The following is a 19,579-nucleotide window of genomic DNA, read 5'->3' as shown; positions in this document are numbered from 1 at the left end:
TCAAAGTATGGATATTCAGTCATGTTATGGCAGAGGTACTAAGTCAGGATATGGTGGTAATATTTAGTCATTGTAGATGTCAGAGAGGCCCTTCAATAATGATTATGGCTACACACTCATGGTGCTTACTGTATAACAATTTGTGCACTGAACCCATCACCAAGTGCTCCAGTGATGTCAGTATATATGCAGCACGCATCAACTTAACAGATGATTATGTACCGTCATCTCTAGAAAAACATAATGTTGCCCGGCTTCGGGGCACTGCAGAGTGGCTGTCAAAGCTAATTAACTAGTGACAAAGCATATTCTGGTGTCAGAACTGTCTAAATTCATTGACAGATAGGCTTCTTATAATGTATATACTAGTCAACATTGATTAGGCATTTTACTTCATTTATAAATAAACCAATATTGTTTGCATTTCCATCCCAGTGACAGTCAGAACATGTTAATTGACTTGGCACCTCACTGTATTTCATGTCACTGACAGAGTGACATTAAAGTAATGGCCCAGAGAATCTCTTACAACTAGAAATTAAAAAGCTTTTTAAATTTGGGTGCAGGGATATGAAGCCGAAGTCTAATTGCTTGATGAGTTTATCTGAGTTATTCCATTTAGTACAGCATGAATATGAGTGGCGAACAAGCTGAATTCCATTAAAACAACCAGTGATATATGTTTACAGAATCTTAAATTTAATCTTCTGGCTGCACATACTATAGAGGTATATCAAATCAATACAAATGTACTGTATATATAAGAAAAATGGTGATAAAGTCTAAGGGGATTTTTAAATAGTGGATTTTTCTGTGAGAAATTCTGCCACGGCATCTGTTGCAAATCTCATTTTTAGTGTGAATTTAGTCCTATTTTTATGGCTACCCCATGTAGTATTTGCACAGAATCACAATGGAACCAAAAACAATGAGTGAAATGTCACAAATTTTTTCCTGGGTGCAAATTTAGTGGAATTTGCATATGGAATTAAATGTAGAATCCATGGTAGGAATCAATCAAGAGCAGTCCACTGGTCTAACTTAATGTCCCGCCCCATGCACTCCGCCTGATTTACAAACAGGCCTACTCTCCCCAGTGTAACAGACCAACTTTCAGTAGACAAGGAGGTCCTTCTCAGATTTAAATTGACCACTGGTAGTTGTCTGTATTTGGCTGGCATGGTAACTGGATGTCCTGGCAAGTTATATAATCACTGTGCACCAGTTGCTATTGCGACACACCATACTACCTGATAGGATAGCAAGAGAATAGCATGGGAGTAAGGAGAAATATGTAACAATTATTTTCCAGTTGAGCACCTGTGATCATTGCTGACAGTTGTTCCAGATTTACTTACCATTTATGGAGTAACGTGCTTTGGTTCCAATGACAAATTCCTTATTATCCTGTGATGACATTTACCAAGAAGCTGCAGTGCAAAAGAGGATTCTAGCTTTGTGACCATCACAAGTAGAGATAAGTGAACTTACAGTAAGTTTGCACGAACCTGAACACTCTGCGTTTGCATCCCCCTGCCTGGAGAAGATGGATGCAGCCCTAGAGCTGCCTGGAAAACATGGATACAGCCATAAACTTACTCTAAGTTTATTTATCTCAAGATATCACAAGAGAAATCAGTTCTACGAGGGATTTTTCTGGTGTTATTCGAAAGTGAATACAAAAATGTGACCTAAACTGTACTCTCAAGCCAAGGTTTAATTGGTAAATTTAGTAAAGTTTTGGGAACCAGTGGTTCTTAGCAATTGTTAATTCAATCACCAACAAACCATCAAGTGTGTCTTTTGAGGTGCATGATGATTTTGGGGAATATCAGTTTATTCTTCACCTCATTAATGTTATGGATTCAGAAGGTTGATAACTGGCTTTTAATAATTACTGTCATTTACAGCAACTGTTGACATGTCCATGTGCTTAGATTCCACACTAAAACTATGATGATTATTTAACACAAATGGATGCTGTAGGACTTTCTTTGGACATATGTCCTAAAAGTTGTTAAAAGTGACTAATTGCTGATTGCAAACTTTTCAAAAGTTACTGCTTGGGTCCTCTCAGACCTGCTGCATTCCTGAGATACAGCCCGGTGGAGTTCACAGCCCTACTTTTTTGCTATATAGATTCTAAGGGTATGTTCACACTGAGTAAATCAGGCGTAATTCCTCGGTGGAACTTTGCGAGGGCGCCGGCAGCGGAGGCGCACAAGCTGCTGATTCTGCCTGATTTACGAGGGTGAACATACCCTAATGGGGCAAACAAGTTAGAGCAAAAATGCCATGCACACTCTCCTAGCGGTACAGTATCTCCGGATTGTATCTTAGCAGCGAGACTTGGTACAATCAGTAACCTTTGACGTGTCTGGCCTATTTTGACCATAGAAAAAAAATACTTTCATACTTTCTCAAAATAAGCACAATCAACTTACCCAGATTACCATTTGATTTTTCATGGTGAACATGCTGTTTAGTAAATAAGACTATGTTCACATCCGTGATGGAGTCTCCATTGATGGCCTCCATTGCAGGTTTCATCCAAAATACCAGACAAAATATTACAGCATTATGTGCTAATTTATCTGGTCAAATGACAGAAACAATGCCAAAAACCTGATGGACCAAAATAGGGCAATGGAGTCAGGTGGATGCTATTGGTGTTTGGCCTGCAGCAGATAGGCCAGCTCCATTTCCAGTGGTGGAGCAGATGAACATAAAGGACACCACAGATGTGAACCTAGCCTAAGAAATCTAATAAGGCCATTGAGGTTAGGATAATGGTGCAGTTAGAACAGAGAACTAGAATATGTAATGCACATTTCTTTTTTTGTGGAATAAAAGACTGTAGTCACCATAAATCACATTTATAGTTACTAATTAGATTTCAAAAGCTCAGCAAGAATAGTAAACAGCTATTACTTCTATCATGTGGTACACTGAAAATCACACATGTGATATAGGAGTTGAGTACTGGAATCATTAAGAATTACTGTAAATATTTTTTTATTATCCATACACTTTCTTTGCATGAAACACAACATTAGTTTTCATCTTACCACACCACCTAAAAATAGTTTACATTTTTTACATTGAAAAATGTAGAGTTTGATCTACTGCAAAGGAAACAAGCAAACATTTGAGAGTGCACAGAAGTCCATTTGACATTTCCACAATTCTACCTGAATGTTTTATGTTGACATTTTATGTCTAAAAACCTGTAATGGGAGATGACAACAAGACCATGTCACAAAATTAAGAAATTGTAGAAAGAATAACCCCCACATTGAATGTTGACTTTCTATAGAACAAATAAATTGAATGTAAGTGCAACTCATTCAGCAAATGGCTGTAAAAGTCTGCCACCACTTCCTCACATTATATTAAATATTTTCAAAGGAATAGAATTTTTTCTCTTTTGAAAGCTCAAATTGAAAAGATTTGAAATTTTTTTCATAACAAATTCATGTACGGTTGCCTATTAATGATTTTGAAATAAAAAGTAGTGAATGTCACCATCTTGCCACCTGACTGTTATAGTCTTCAGTAGTAGCAATGTCTGTAGGTCTTTCTTCCTTGTGAGGTTGATGGGCTTTATGCTCCCTAAGAAGCCTCCTTTCTTCCTTTCGCTTTTCTCTTTTTCTCTGGTGCTCTAGTTGTCTGGTATATTGAAATCGTTGTAAAAAAAGGTCCTTAGCATATTCATATAACTGCATATCTAAATAGTTAAGTTCTTTAATGCGTTCACGTGACCGCTCGTCTATGTCCACATTTGAGGCCCTGGTAGTGTTAAATTGAGTAAATGGAGAAATAAACTTGAGATTGAATGTTCTCTCAAACAGAAATTGTGTTTTTCTTTGGAACTCAGTCAAACCATAAAAAGCCATGTTTTTAAGATTGTTCTTGGCACTCTGTAGAAGAATATCATTCCTTTCACTTTCATTCATAAAAGTTAAGTTGTAACACCCAACGAGACTAAGGTCGGCAAGCATTCGCACCTGGCGGTTATTAGCCAGGTTGTAGCTGCAGTCCATGAACTCCTGTAATGTGACTCCAGACCAATCGTCCCCAAGATAACATGTGGGCAATTCATCAGGTGTCGGACTTCTTCCATCACAGACATGGAGTGAAGCCTTCCAGGTTGCTCCTCTCTGGACATGTTTCCATTCACTCAGGTAGCGAGATACAGGATCCCTCAGCATTGTGATATAATAGAAGTTCCTAAAAAAGCAACATATAAATATTATACAAATGGCAGCTTATATAGCACAGTACATAAAACATATTACAGTTTGTTGTCAATATATTTCAGTGGCTTTTAGTGTTTATTTGGTAAAAACATAACTTTTTTTTAAAATAATGTTAGAAAAAAAGTAGGAAACATATTTATATGGAAATGACTGCCAGGTATTTATTTTATTAAATCGATGTATTTAACATCTATACATGATGGCATTTACAAGGATTGTTTTTATTAAATACATTTTATCTAAATCTTAAAATACAATTTACAATTTTGCAAACATTTTGAGTAATTTAATTGAGATTGTTAAATATGACAGTCTGGTAAAATATGTATGTTGCAGGTGGAAACACATAAAATGTGTCACTGGATTGTTAATAGAAATAAAAGCTCTGGAAAATAATAGAATTATCACTGGTCTCTCTTGCATGGGTTATCATTTAATTCAGCTTTAATCTATGTACTAGGCAGAGTCTTAAAGGGGTTATCCAGTTCTACAAAAACTAGGCCACTTTCTTCCAGAGACAGCCCCACTCTTGTCTCCAGCTTGGGCGGGGTTTTGCTGCTCAGTTCCATGGAAATGAATTGAGCTTAATTGCAAACCGCACCTGAACTGGAGACAAGAGTGGTGTTGTCTCTGAAAGAAAGTGGCCATGTTTTTGTAGCACTGGATAACCCCTTAAAGCAATGATGCTAACATCATGTAAAGGATACTTGTTGGTTAAGACTCGAAAATCTAATACAAGTATAATTCTTAAACTGCACAATATCTTGGCCTAACATTATCAGCTTGGGTCAGTGGGTGGTGAGATGACTTTATTTTCCGATCATGATGTACATCAACAAATTTGAGCTGACTGTAAAGGGATGTACAGTAAGTGTCCCTTAGCCCTAAACATTTACAACTGTTGCAGATATACAGTACAGTAAGAAATAGCATTCCAAAGTGGGAAACACAATTTGCGAAACGTTTTATTGTTGTATAATTGTTAAATACCCAGCCTGAGGATTGACATTGTTCACACTATGAAATTTTTACTTTTTTTTTCTTGGTAATAGCTACTGCTTCCTCACAAACCTATTCTCTGTAATACTACCACTAATATAGCTACAATAGTACTGATATTATAATGTGGGTCATTTAGGCTCGGCTCAAACCTAAACAAACTTTGAACTTCGCGGTAAAGTTCGGTGAACCAAATGAACCGAACTTATTAAAAGCTCACTCATCTTTACTTTTAAGCACTGAAAATTGAGAGGACTGGAGTTAAGAAGCACTGCGAGGATTAATCAGTCAGTTTATGACATATTTTAGGGATATATTTTACTAAAATTCCGGTGCACTCTATGTAAGACATATTTATTATACATTTATACAAAAAAGAATGCCTCTATATGATGGAAAAGGGGCATGTCAGCACAGTGCTATTCACACATTCTGCTTTTTCACGGATCCGCAATCTGTTTTGTGAATAAATATGACATGTCCTAGTCTGGATTCTGATTGCAGTGTTTATTTTTGTTTTTACCTGTTCAACTACCAGTTCCACTACAGGCCTTCCATGTTGGTGTTGTCCTTGAAACAATGAACGTGTGAATAAGGCGTTAGGAGGTTTCCTTTAAGGTTTTCTTAATGCCCTATAACACGGAGCGATTACCTGCCCAGATTATTTTTTTTTTAATTCTCATTTTTCCATAATACAAAATCATGTTAAAACCTCAATTATCCACATCTTACCCCATACAATCTCCATTTGCTAAATATACCCGGTCTAGTTCATTACCATCCATTATAAAACATAACCAAACAGCATTATGGTCCAGAGGGGATTTCACCAGGGGGCTCAATCCATCCCTTTACCAGGTATTATCTAAAATCTAACATCTTCCCCTTACCATCAGTATATCCCAGTTTACTAACACCATCACTTATCTTACCACTATACTAACCTACTAACCGCAGAATCCAGACACCGCCAGGAGAGCACAACAAACTAACTTAATTGAAAAATTATAAAGTCAACACTTAGCCAGCAGACTCGGTTTTCCCTTAGCAGAGCTCTGCTCCCCTTGCATACATTTCACCCCCCGAAGAAGGGGAAAGAAAAAGAGGAGAGAAAAAAAAAACACAAACTGGAAAGAAAACAAACAAAAGGGAAAGAAAACAAACAAAACTAAACAAAAAACAAACAAACAAAAAAAAAAAACGAAATTACAAGATTACAGAGATTATTCTCCAGATTATTGCTCAGTCTAATAAAGACTGGCTGATCATTGGCTGATCTTTGTCTTCAAACCTGCTGAAACCTGCATCCCTTTTCAGCATCTTTAGAAGCTGTGCAGTGTAAGCGGGTTAAACATAAAAAACAGAATAGAGCAGCAGGACCTGTCAGCCTCCTGCTATTCTATTCATTGTCATACAGTGCCCGCAGCATATGAGCATTTAGGACATGATCTCTTCAGCAGGTGCAGTGATATGATTTAATTTCACTCAAGGTCAGAAGGATAAAGGTGCCAGCACTGCTGCAGCCCAACCGTTTTCTAGGCTGTGTGGTGTGTGACTTCATTGCGCCTGCTGGAGGATCCTTTCCTATGGCTCACAAACTGGAGCCAGAAGATGGGGAAGAGTTACTGCTTTCCTGCAATAGGTGAGTATAATGTGTGTTTATTTATGCTGGAGCACAATGGGGGGGGCTGTTTACAAAAGGGGGAATTACTATGGGTGGGGGCTTTATACAGCAGGGGGCATTATTACTATGGGTGGGGGGCTGTATACAGCAGGGGGTATTATTACTGTGGTAGGTGGGGTCTGTATACAGCAGGTGGCATTATTACTATGGGTGGGGGCTATATAAAGGATGGGGCAATATAAAACTATTACTATTTACGTGTTATAGAAGGGGATATTATTACTATATGGAGGATACTGTATATGAGAGCAACCCACATACCAACTCACTTTACTGTGCATGACACCAAACAGCAGAATTATTACTGTATGGGAGCCTATAGGAAGGAATAGGGGAAGAAAGTTGAAGGAAAAGTGGCAGGCATAAGGTGTTTGTCTAGCAGAAGAATACATTAACTGTGAGTCGCTAAATGAATTTTTTTGTATTTTGTAGAACATTATTTAGTAGAAGTACCCTGAGGTGGAAAATGTTGAGAAATGTCGAGAATCCCTATGTACCGCCCCCCCCCCCCCCCCACAGAGTGTTATACTGTATATTAGTCTGGCCCTCAAAAAACATTTCAATTTGTCATGTGGCCCCATGGAAAATAAATTGCCCACCCCTAATTAGATGGTTGAGAATTGAACTAATATTCCACAAAGAAAATCTAATAATGATAATAATAGTATAAAAATATTTATATAGCGCCAATATATTCTGCGGCAATAAACAAATAATACATTTATTATGCTACTAATGTAAGAATATATATTTATCTCTTTCAAATTTCATTTCTTCTCCAATTCAAACGGTAAAAATAACTAAGCTGAGGACAAGTGAGGACAAAAGGCATTCTGACCTTCTCTCTAAGTTGTCTAGCTTTCAGCGACAACTGGGAACCCAACGTGCAGCTCCATAACTCTTTGCTGAGCTGTGAATAAGGTGTTAAACACAAACACTAATTTGTTGCTAAGGCAGACAGGGAACTTTTTTCACTGTGGCTGTTTTAATACATGATGTCTATAGCGCATTAGGAAAGATGATAAATATTTTAGAATTTCTTTACAATTATATAAGACCCTATAAATCGGTTTCATAACCTGCCAGCGATAGTCTTTTACAAGTTCATTTCAACTGCTGCACTTTATAGCTGATATCTATTAGGAATAGTCATAGTTAGGTATATTGTTTTCTCCTGCCAAAAGGCCACCTGGGTAAAGAACAGAATGATTATAGTCAATATCAGCTGGCTAATGTAGAGGTGGTTGTTATAAAGAGTGTAATAATGCAAACATAAAGGTCTTGATCATTTAATAAGAAACTGAATAATACAAGTAAATTTATCTGTACAATGAGACACATAAAACAGAAGAGTCTTTGGTATTGGATTTATTCACATACCAGCCCCAGCTAACTCTTCCCTGCTCTTTATTCTCCCACTGGATTAATATTATAGCAATGATTATGCTTGCCATTTTGCCTTGACATTTTCCAATGTAAAATATTAGGCTACAACATTTGCTTCTTGTTTAAATGACCTGGCTAACATACTCTGCATCGAATCTTTATTGTTTTCACCAGTTCATCTAGAAATAATACAAAGTCAAATTAGTTATACAAATTAGTTAAAGAAAGATAAGAAAAAGATGAACTGTGAAAAGTAATGCAAAGAAAGTAGAAAATAGAGAATAAAAAAAAAAACCCTTAGATGTGGTTGTAAGGTGAATAATTTGCTACATGCACATGGCACTATGACTAACCTAACAATAAAAATAGATTAAACTCATACATCAAAGAGCTGTAGTAGCAAACGTGTGAATGTTAAACTAAATAGACAAGAGGCAGTGCATTAAAACCTGGGGAATTAAATTAATTAATCATAGAATAACAATGAATAATTAAACTATGTTAAATAAACTATGGACTATAAAAATGTGCATTTTTGTTTTGTACTAAAGTGGCTGAAACTAGAAAGGTCAATGTTTACGTACCTGCCATAAGAAAATATCCAGGATGACAAACATTTCCTTTGATCAATTTATTTGTACCTAATACCCAAGCAAATTTGCAGGGATTTGCAGATATTTGTTGATAAGCAAATTGGTCTTAAGATTGGTCTTAAGTTACTACCTAAACCTCAAATTGCTTTTTCTGCTATGAAGTGGTGCCATAAGATACAATTTAAAGGTTCTCATACACTTTAGAGTTTAGTCAGCCGAACCACCTGCTCGTGAGGGATTTGGATGTCAATCTAAGATGTATGGAGTGTTCTAGAACAACCACTAACAGATCATGTCAGTGGTGATAGGAGTAGGGTGTGATGGAAAATGCACATAAAAACCCCTCCCCATAGAGAACACACAAACGCTCTACCAATGGGTGGGAGAAACAACTAATGCCAGAGCACAAGAGATTGGGGGTGACAAACAGAACATTACAAATATTGTAAAAAAGCTGGTCCCAAAATGTCAACCCCAAATAAGAACACATTAAGATGACAGAAAATAAGCCGTCAACTATACTTACCACTGGGTTGTATTTGGGTTTATTATTATATAACGAATTTGACATTACTGATGACACATTTTGTGAGCACTATGATAACAAAGTTTATGATGCAATGTGGACATGTTCTTTATAGAGGTCTCACTTTATGTGGTTGTAGCTACATGACGCTATAACTTTTCTTTCTGATTCTGAGAATTTTTTTCATTTAAAATTTTCACTACACAGGTTTAATTGCATAATAATTTTATTTGCCAGCGTCCGCCAGTGCTAAGTATGTGTACTTTTAAATTTTTTTTCCCCAACATTTATTATTGTATTGGGGCTATGGGGATTATATGTAAATTTAACTGTATTATTAATATTTTTGTGTGTGTGAGTTTTTTTTACACTTTATTTTATTGTCCCACCATGGGGACTTTACTGTGCAATTGCAAGATTACAGGCATATTGCATTGCAGTGCTTATCTCAACTGCAATGCAATGTGCCTGTAACAGGCAAAGCTGATCAGACTCAGCCTTAGGCTGAGCCTGATCAGCCACCATAACTGTGACACAAAAGGCTTCGGGGTCACAGTGCACAACCCCAATGGGGAATAAAGGGATTCTCCCCCCTTTTAGCAGTATAGGTGCTGCGATCACACTGATCGCAACACCTATGTGATTAACTGCTGAGATCTGTGCTCATCACGGATCTCGGCAGTTGTAACGGGTGCCCGGCTATCACTGACAGCCGCCCCTGCGCCCATGTCATCCCTGTGACATAACAGCACATCCATCTGCCGGAAAGCTATGCAGAATTGTACGTGCCGGTACGTGATTCGGCGGAGAGGGGTTAAAATAAGCACAGGTAGCGATCTATATTAAAAACTAAAACACAAGAATCATGTCTGCAAAGCCAATATTGACTGTTCACACAACGTTTTTTATTCTGTTTTTGTCATTTTGAGTTTAAAATGAATTCAGTCATGGCGGCCGCCTTTTTTCTTTCATTGGCGTTGTGTAAACATAGCCATTTACTGAACAACCTTGGTTTTAAGAACCAACCACTGAAATGTGGGCAGAGCTGGGTAATTTAGGCATCACTTGGTCACATCAGGGTAAAGTTATATGTTTTTGAAAATTCAGTATTAGATTTTGCTGCCCACAAATATGCAATTTTATATCTAAATATCTGTAAAAATCTGTAAAATTAAAAGCTATAGCATTTCAGTTTTGGATAACACACATATACTATGTTTTTTTTTTTATCAGAAGTTGTGTATGGCACATTTTAATTGTATAGTAAAATAGTAACTGCTATACTTTTTTAATCAATAGAGCATTTTGATGCAAAAAAAAGCCTTTTATTACAATAGGTGGCAGTGCCTTATCACACATAATAATATAGTAGTATGTATAATTCGTATATGCATCAAACTAGCAATGAGGTAATGTGCAAAGAATATTCGTCCATAGAAGGTAAAAAATATGTTTGTATACTAATGAACCAATGAACTATATTTACCTTCTAATACTTTGCTTGTCCTGTGTGCTGATGAATGTTGTTAATTCTCAGTCTCTAGCACAACCGGAGCAATCTCGGATGGCATTTAGTTGAGAAATACCTTGGCACATTTTATTGTACTTTAATGCTTTTGTTTGTGGGAACATACAGTAGTCTCCAAGGGAAGACAATCAAATTAGACTCCTATAACTTGTAATAGGAAAGCAAAGGAAAGGAACAAGTTATGTACAATTATTAATCACCATAATTTCTATATAAATGTCTTGTTGATAAAAATAATTAGCCCCCTACTATGTGCAGATGTGTAATCTACACTCACACAGAAAAGATTCTGCAAAGTTTTTATTAAAAAATAATACCATGGCTTTTGAAATAATATTTGAAATATTATAGTATTTTATTATTCTTCAATATGTTACATCTACTGTATAACATCTATATTTTGTATGTTTTGTTAAACAGTGGTACCTTGGTTTAAGAGTAACTCGGATTAAGAGTGTTTTGCAAGAAGAGCTCGCAGCTTCAAAACTGTAACTTGGTTTAAGAGCATTGCTTTGGTTTAAGAGCTCTCTGTACTGGGTGGAAGGGGGAGTGGGGGAGGGGCATGTTTTGCATAGCAGGTCTACAGCACTGTACTCTGACCCAGGAAGTCTCCTTCACCTTCCAAATCATAGCAGATCCACTTCAAGCTGGGGCTTGCATTAGGGGACAGGACTTCATAGCTGTAACCCCTCTCTCCCCCGACAGATTGCTGCATGTATGTGACCACATATGTCCTGCTCATTCCTTCACGCTTCCTGCAGTCTCTGTCAGCCCTTGTGTTTTCCTTTCTCTCCATTCCTGCTATAATGTGCTTGCACTTAAACTCAGCCTTTTACACTGCTGTATAGAAAAGTTTCTGTCACTGTCCTCCTGCACAGCTCTGTTATTCTCACTTCCTGATTGGTCCATGCTGAACACACACCTCTTCCTCATTGTGGTCATGTGACCTAACAGACTTCTGACAGCAGCCCTGCTTCTCTATTCTAGTCTGTTGTACTACGCTACTGCATTATGGAGATCTGCAGTTCCATCCTGTATCTACCAACTGCTGCGGTTATCAGGGTTATGCACTTACTATACATTATACTCCCAATGCTTGTTGCTACAGTATACTGTACAGTAACTTATAATATTACATACTTAGCTGTTTCTAAATGTTTTTTTTAATTTTTTTTACATGTTATTCAGAAAATCATTATTTTTGGGGCGTGGAACCAATTTTCTGCATTTCAATGATTTCTTATGGAAAAATTTGATTTAAGAGTGATTTGGATTACAAGCATAGTCCCGGAATGAATTATGCTCGTAATCCAAGGCACCAATGTATATTTTATAACTTTTCCATTCTAAAGTAGTAAATTCACTCCTGATAAAATATTTTTATTCAGGTCTCCTTTACATACAAACATGTTTTAGCCCCTTGGATTTTAATAATTTTTATTCACCTAAAAACAATGATAAGAGAGTGTGGTACAGTCTGGACACACTGTCCCACTGGTTAAAGTGGATGAATGTTTGACCAATGCTAATTGGTCAAACTCTTTTAAGGGACCTATTTCAACTACTCTCCACCCTACTGTTTGCATCATATCCATAGTCACGCAATAAATGTGGTGGGTTAGTTGGACCCAGAAGACACCTTGTGTCATCAGGCCCTGTAACTTCACGAGTCAAAAAAAAACCACAAAAAAAATAACAGATGTATTTGTGATAATGCATTTCAGTTCAGGGGGAACCTTCCACAGGTATACCATTAGACACAATCCACATTCCACATTCTTAAATATAGCACACTGTATAGTACTTCCTGTGTCAAAGGTCAAAAAACCAAACAAATTACAACAGGTTTTACAGGCCTTCAATATCTCAAACCAAACATGATTGCATTAAGTGTATGTGAAAAATAATTGTTATTTATGAGTTTTTTTTTACATAGCAGCTGCTTATTTTTGGGTCTATGTAGTCATAATGTACCAAACCACAATGTATATATATATATACACACACACACTTCCTCCAACTTTGCAAAAACAAAAAAAAACAAAAGAAGAAATAAACACTCTTTGCTCATGTGTGATAAAATCAGTCATGACAATCACTCCCATTATGTATGACAGGATAACAACTATCATACACTGCACAATTAAAGGAACCCCCACAACTCATGGTACTATTATTTAAAACTGATGCATATATCCATATCCTCCACCTTCTTTTATTATAATGTGTCCATGCATAATATAGTCAGCCCTAGCAATCACTCCCATTGTGTATGGTGGAAAAACTCCTATAATGCACAGCACAAATTTTGTAGCACAGTAAATAGTTAGATAGCACTACTAGATATAGATAAATACGCTATCAAACTACATAACACAAACCTACAGGGATGAAGACAAAATGGGACAATACATTTGAATAAAAGACTGGATGGCACTTTCAGATAAGGATTATTATTCCTGTCAGTCAGCTGCAATTCAAGTTTCAAATAAATTTTATAGAGATTTTAGGTCAAGAACACAGATGTACCTTTCATATCTGTCCGTGTCTCCATAACAAAAATAATAATAATTTTTTTATTAAAAAAGTTTTCCAAAGCACTTTATATGATGGAAGCTGGAATGCCTCCTAACCCTCCCACCCCTCCATATTCCTGCTTAACAGGCATCTAAGGCAGGGATAGGAATAGAAAGCATTACAGCTTGCAGCAGTTCAGGAGCTTGGGATTGCCTCTTTGACACTTTAGACAGGAAAATAAAACCCCTTTTTCTGCATTATGGAAGCACAGACAGATAGGGCTGATTGACAGCCCTATTACATGTGGCGATATCAGCTGTTTGAACAGCCCATGTAATAGACCCACTAACTAAATGCGTCTCCTTTATGTGTACATGAGGAGCCAGGTGGTGTTAGCTAGGGCAGATGGCACTTGTCACGTTTGCCAGGAGTGGTATGCACCCAAACCTGGATGTACTGACACACGCCTGTTAATAGGTTGCTGTAATGCAGGTGTTTGTGCAGAGAAATAAATGGGTCCAGAATTAACTTAACCAGCTGAAACGTTTACTGTACTTTGTAAAGGCATGGTACAAAATATAACAATCTTTCTTTCAATAAGTTGCAATACAAGTAATACGTTACTGACTGAGATCCCTTGAATAAGCTGGGTACTTAAGAAGACTTTCAAATATACTTTTGTTTTAAAGCTTTTCGCTGGTGAAATATAGGTTAAAATCACAGTTTCTCGCTGATGAATAATGCTTATATATAGTCTCTTAATACTTGACTAGACTTAACCTTGAGAGACTTTTGTGGCTTTAACTAGTGGTGGTGATGGAGGACTGCCTGCAGGGTAGGGGATGTAAGGGGTCCTATCCAGACCCCTAGGTACTCAGCTGTGAGGGCTTAGTGAACAGTACCTACTGTACATCAATGGGTATGAATTTCCGACTATCACTGTCTGTGAGCACACAGCGACACGACAATCAGGAATGCACGCCCCACCTAGTGAGTTAAGGTAGCCATCAGGGGGATTACTAAGGAAACCTAGTGCATTGCAGTAGAGTTTTTCGTTTTTAGTTACGCTTACTTAATTACTGATGTTTCTCATGTCTCAGTTTCCAGGGATCAAAAGAAGATAGCTATCCAGCAAGGATAGGGTTTTGTTTTCCTGTCCTATGGCTAGGGTGAAGGTACTTGAAGAAAATAAAGTGTCTCAACATATAGTCCCACAAATAGGTCCTGGCCTCCAGGCCAGGCTTTGGATTAGTGTGCAGAAGGAACTCTGGTATACAGATTTTCTCAGGAACACTCTGAATAATTTGGTACTTATTTGTCCCAAACTGCCTTAACCTCAAATCTTATACCCCAAGGGGCTACCTGAATGGGAGGGGAGGCTAAGAAGCTGTGCTGTTATGGGTCACAGGGATAGTAAGACACTGTGAAGTACCCAGCTCAGGAATTAGTTTCCAGACAGTAATACATACAGTGGCATTCACAGTAGAAAATGCATGCAGTAATACACATTCACAGCTCAGCTGTGCTAGATAATGTAAAAACATCAAATGAAGTGCAAACTACCACCTTCTATTCCAGAGCATAGGAATACTTTAGTACTGACCTACACAGCCAAAAAACAGCAGTGGAACATCTGTTCTGGGACACTGCATACATGCTTATAGTAATTATGGGGCACATTTATCAAGATGCTCCCTTGGAGTGTGCCATGTAAAGGGTGCAGATTTATGATTAGTAAACAGCTCACAAAACTCACACAGGCAGCCTGTAGATCCATAAAAGGAGAGAACATTGAATCAGATATATTGCGCAGAACAGCAGTCCTATGGCTGATAGCAGAGGCAGAAGATTCTATGGCTGGTTGCAGAGGCAGGAAAACAGTAATCCTATGGCTGGTAGCAAAGTCAGCAATCCTAAGGCAGGCAGCATAAGCAGCCTCTCTGTACATTGCAGTAAACCTCTGATGATTGCCCCATCCATACATCATTTGTTTAATCTTAATGTCTCTGTTACTAGAGACTGATTAAACCTAACAACAACCACCGGTGAACTGCAAATTCAATTGGCTGAAACCTTAAACACATTTTTGTGTAAAAACAGCTACATTTTTCATGGAAGTAGATTGCACTTTGGATACTGATCTTATACATTACTTAATGAATATATGATATATGAACATATAGAAACACATTCAAGTGTATACATCATTTTGTTCAGATATTGTAGACAGTTTTTGTTTTATCGTACAGGTTTTTATTTTAACAATATTTTAACTAAGATATTTTAATATGAAAATAGCTAATATTTCCTGCCCAATGGTTACATATACGCAGTCTGAGTAAAACCTTTAAAATGTCCAAACTTTTATGGCTGTGACATATTAGGTTTTTACAACAGAAACAGCTGTGTGTGACAGACTAGTGCTATTTTATTTATCACCTGGTATCAAGAGCTAAACACTTGGGGAAGCATAGAGAGGCTATATGAAGATTAATGATCCACCAAAGAATACCATTCTAAGATGCATCCATCTTCCCCTAATCAATATCAGTCTTAGAATGATCTCTCTGTAAAACACTATTCTTGTAGGCATAGCTGCCAGGCTTCCCTCCATCACTTGTCACCTGTTTACTCTATAAATCTTCTCACAGGCAATGGTAGCTCATATTCCAGGAAGGACAAGTACCAGCTTATAGCAGAACCTAAAACAAAACAGACCCATATGCCTATTGCACTGAATGTATAGTGTTAAACTCAAGTCAGCAACCCTGAGGAAAAAATGTATTAAAAAGTAGCACTCCACATTTGATGCAGTGAAACAAGTGGATCCTTTCTTCACCCGTATGTGCAGTGTTTTGGCACCATGGAGCTTTCTCAAGCAATATACAGGAGTGATAAATATTAACATAATTGGTATCCTGTATTACTGCACATTTAAGAAAGTATACAGAGATTGATGGCATCCACACCTTACCAAAATGTTCACTGGCCCCATACCTTACAAACATGGAAGACTGGCCCCTATATAGGATATTGTCATTAGTAATGGTGCCAGTAGACTTTCGTAACTTGAAAGTACGTGCAACACATTTCACAACCATATCATCTACGGACCGGAATTTCATTATGATATTCATTATTATGCTGGGAGCTCCAAAACAGTAGTGTAAAGATTTTAAAAGTTTCAGAGCTCCTGTTATCATATCAGAACCAGGCTTCAGCTTTAGCTGTCACCTTTCCTGGGTCAACCTCCAGCAGTTACTTTGATAAGTAGTTTGATATATAATGCTGAGTCTCAATGTTCTGCTATTTCAATGTTGATAAAAATAACTGATGCTGAAATTATTTAGTTTTTTTGTCCCTTATGACGATTTTTGGTGCACTGCAATTTCCTGGAAAACTAAAAATACCTGATCGAAATAAATTTCTGGCACAAAAGTGGTGCATTTTTGGTTAAAAAAAGAGGCACACAAGTGAGTAATTTCAAATTGCCAGAGACATAGATTTTGGCCATGGAAAAGGTTTTCCAGACACCAAATAATCATCAAGCTTCTGGGAAGAGAAAAAATACACAAACACACTTTATCAGACCACCCTCCCCCCCATTTTTTTTTCCTGAGTATGCACTGGCATAAAAGGACTGCCATACTGTATTCCTCAAGATCTCCCAGCAAGATCCAAATGGATGCACTGAACCATAGAGAGGAGGTTTGCACAAAGGGGTATTGCCTTAACCCTTCGGGAAAGGGTTGATTTTGGCCTTAAGGACCAGAGCTCATTTGTGACCTTTTTCAATTTATGCGGTTATTACACTGTGATGCTATAACCTGTGCAATGCCATTCTGAGACTGTTTTCTCACAACATATTATACTTTAGGATAGTGGTAATTTTGGCCAATATCCATACAATTATTTTGTGAAAATTACAATTTTGCATGAAAATATTGCAGTGTCCCAGAACGCAAGGACTACTACTCCTATCATGCTCATTTCTATCACTTAGTCCATGCTGGTTCTGGTAACTGTGCACACTGCAACTGCTGCTAGTTTTCCCCCTGATATTCCCTGGTTCTTGTAGGCAGGCAGGACAGAAGCGTCTCTGCAGCCTTTTCACCATAAGAAGAGTGACTGATTCTGCTGCTGCGTTCCAGTAAACGGCTGCCTGCCTATACAAGTGTCCAGAGTCATCTTCTCTCTCATCTGGGTGTCGTGCGGATATCTCTCTCATCTCTACAAGTACCCACAGCAAGTATTACTCCCAAGTTCGTCCACCCAGCAACGCTAGTTTCTTCTCATACTACTACTCCCAATATCCGGCACGTATCTCCGCAGCCTATGCAGCATCACTCCTGCACTAACTGTCTAAGCCTGCTATATACCCGGTTGCAACCGGAGGAACTCGTTACTACAAGTTACTTCAACTTTAATAAAACCGCTGTTACTGAACCCTGGCATTGGTGTCTACTAACTGGTGCCCTGACTAGGTGCAGCGAAGAATCGCATGCCCATCATCACCCGCAGGTTCCACAGACCGGCCCTACAGATGTGCCGCCCTCAGGCCTATACCGTGACAAGTATAACCCCTGCAGCTGCCCCGGTAATTGCCCGCTCATAACATCAGCACTGCGGAAGTGGCCCCCAGGGGCCAGGGCATCGCAATGTGACAAAATTAAATTAAATTTTCTGCGTTCACTGTGCAGGTTTAATCATGTAATCATTTATTGATAGTTGTTGTGCATGCGACAATACTAAATGTGTACTTTTTCTTTCTTAGAGACTGTGGGGATCATGTGTGTTTTACTTTATATTTTTGTGTGTGTGTTTTTTTTTTAAACTTTATTTTATTGTCTCACCATGAGGACTTAACAGTGTTATTGCCTGATTACGTGCCTGATTACTGTGCCTGCGCCATGTGTTATCCCAGGACCTAACTGTACTGTGCTCTCAATGGGGTCATCATCTTAGCCAGCAGAACTTTTTAAGCCCCTATTACACGGGGAGACTGAGAGGAGCAAACGAGCGCTGTCAGCGCTATTACACTCGTTGGCAGCAAGCGGGTGAGTACAGGGGGGACCGCGGGGGTAGGGCGATCTAGCGATCACCCGGGCTGTTTCTTTCGTACAGTTGTAATACATTTGATGACAGTTTGGCCTCCCTGACTGTATAGTTATAATAGTCTCTTAGTTTGTTTAGAGATACATGAAGATGAGGATTGTTGCATTGTCATAACTTGACTTGGTGGGACCCCCTTTAACCCCTTAAGGACTGGGCCTGAAATGGCCTTAAGGACCGGAGCAAATTTTATGAATTTGACCAGTGTCACTTTATTCATTAATAACTTCGGGATGCTTTTACCTATCCGGCTGATTCTGAGATTGTTTTCTCGTGACATATTGTCCTTCACATTTCTTGTAAATTGGAGTCGATACTTATAACAAATCTTTATGAAAAAACCCAAAATAGCGTGAAAAATTGTGAAAAAATGCATTTTTCCAACTTTAAAACTTTTCTGCTTATACAGAAAATGGTTATACCACATAAATTATATATTAAATAGCATTAGCAACATGTCTACTTTATGTTGGCGGCATTTATTAAACTATATTTCATTTTTTATAGACAATAGAAAGCTTAAAACATTAGCAGCAAATTTCCAAATTTTCAGTAAAATTTCAAAATCAGATATTTTTAGGGAACTGTTCAGGTTTAAAGTGTATTTGAGGGGACTGTGTGTTAGAAAGCCCCACGAAGCACCCCATTTCAGAAACTGCACCCCCTAAACTCTGCAAAAGCACATCCAGAAAGTTTTTTTAACCCTTTAGGGGAGTCACAGAAATAAAAGCTAAGTGTGTAAGAAATTTGAAAATTTTAATTTTCTGTGCAGAGATTTTATTGTAATCCAATATTTTTCATAATTATAAACCTATTACCAGAGAAATGCACCCCAATATTGATTGCCCCGTTTCTGCAGTTTATAGAAATACCCCATATGTGGCCCTATTGCGCTATTTGACGCAACCACAAGCCTCAGATATAAGGGAGCGCCTAGTGAATTTCAATGGCTCCGTTATATTTGGTCATTTTTGA

The 19,579-nt window shown here is 37.9% G+C and overlaps 1 protein-coding gene across 1 annotated transcript in view; it reads right to left on the bottom strand.

Annotated features, from left to right (window-relative positions):
• Positions 1-3,074: 3,074 nt before the first annotated feature.
• Positions 3,075-19,579, bottom strand: part of HS6ST3 (heparan sulfate 6-O-sulfotransferase 3) — a 463,837-nt gene continuing 447,332 nt past the window's right edge. The window contains exon 3 of the mRNA XM_069972345.1: positions 3,075-4,230. Coding sequence (XP_069828446.1) covers positions 3,522-4,230 — 709 coding nt within the window. The 3' untranslated portion in view covers positions 3,075-3,521. The remainder of the gene's footprint in view (positions 4,231-19,579) is intronic.

This window comes from Dendropsophus ebraccatus, chromosome 5 (assembly GCF_027789765.1).
Source record: "Dendropsophus ebraccatus isolate aDenEbr1 chromosome 5, aDenEbr1.pat, whole genome shotgun sequence".
NCBI classification, from domain to species: domain Eukaryota; kingdom Metazoa; phylum Chordata; class Amphibia; order Anura; family Hylidae; genus Dendropsophus; species Dendropsophus ebraccatus.
The sequence above is the reverse complement of the archived record's forward strand: the minus strand, read 5'-3'. Positions and strand labels throughout refer to the sequence as shown.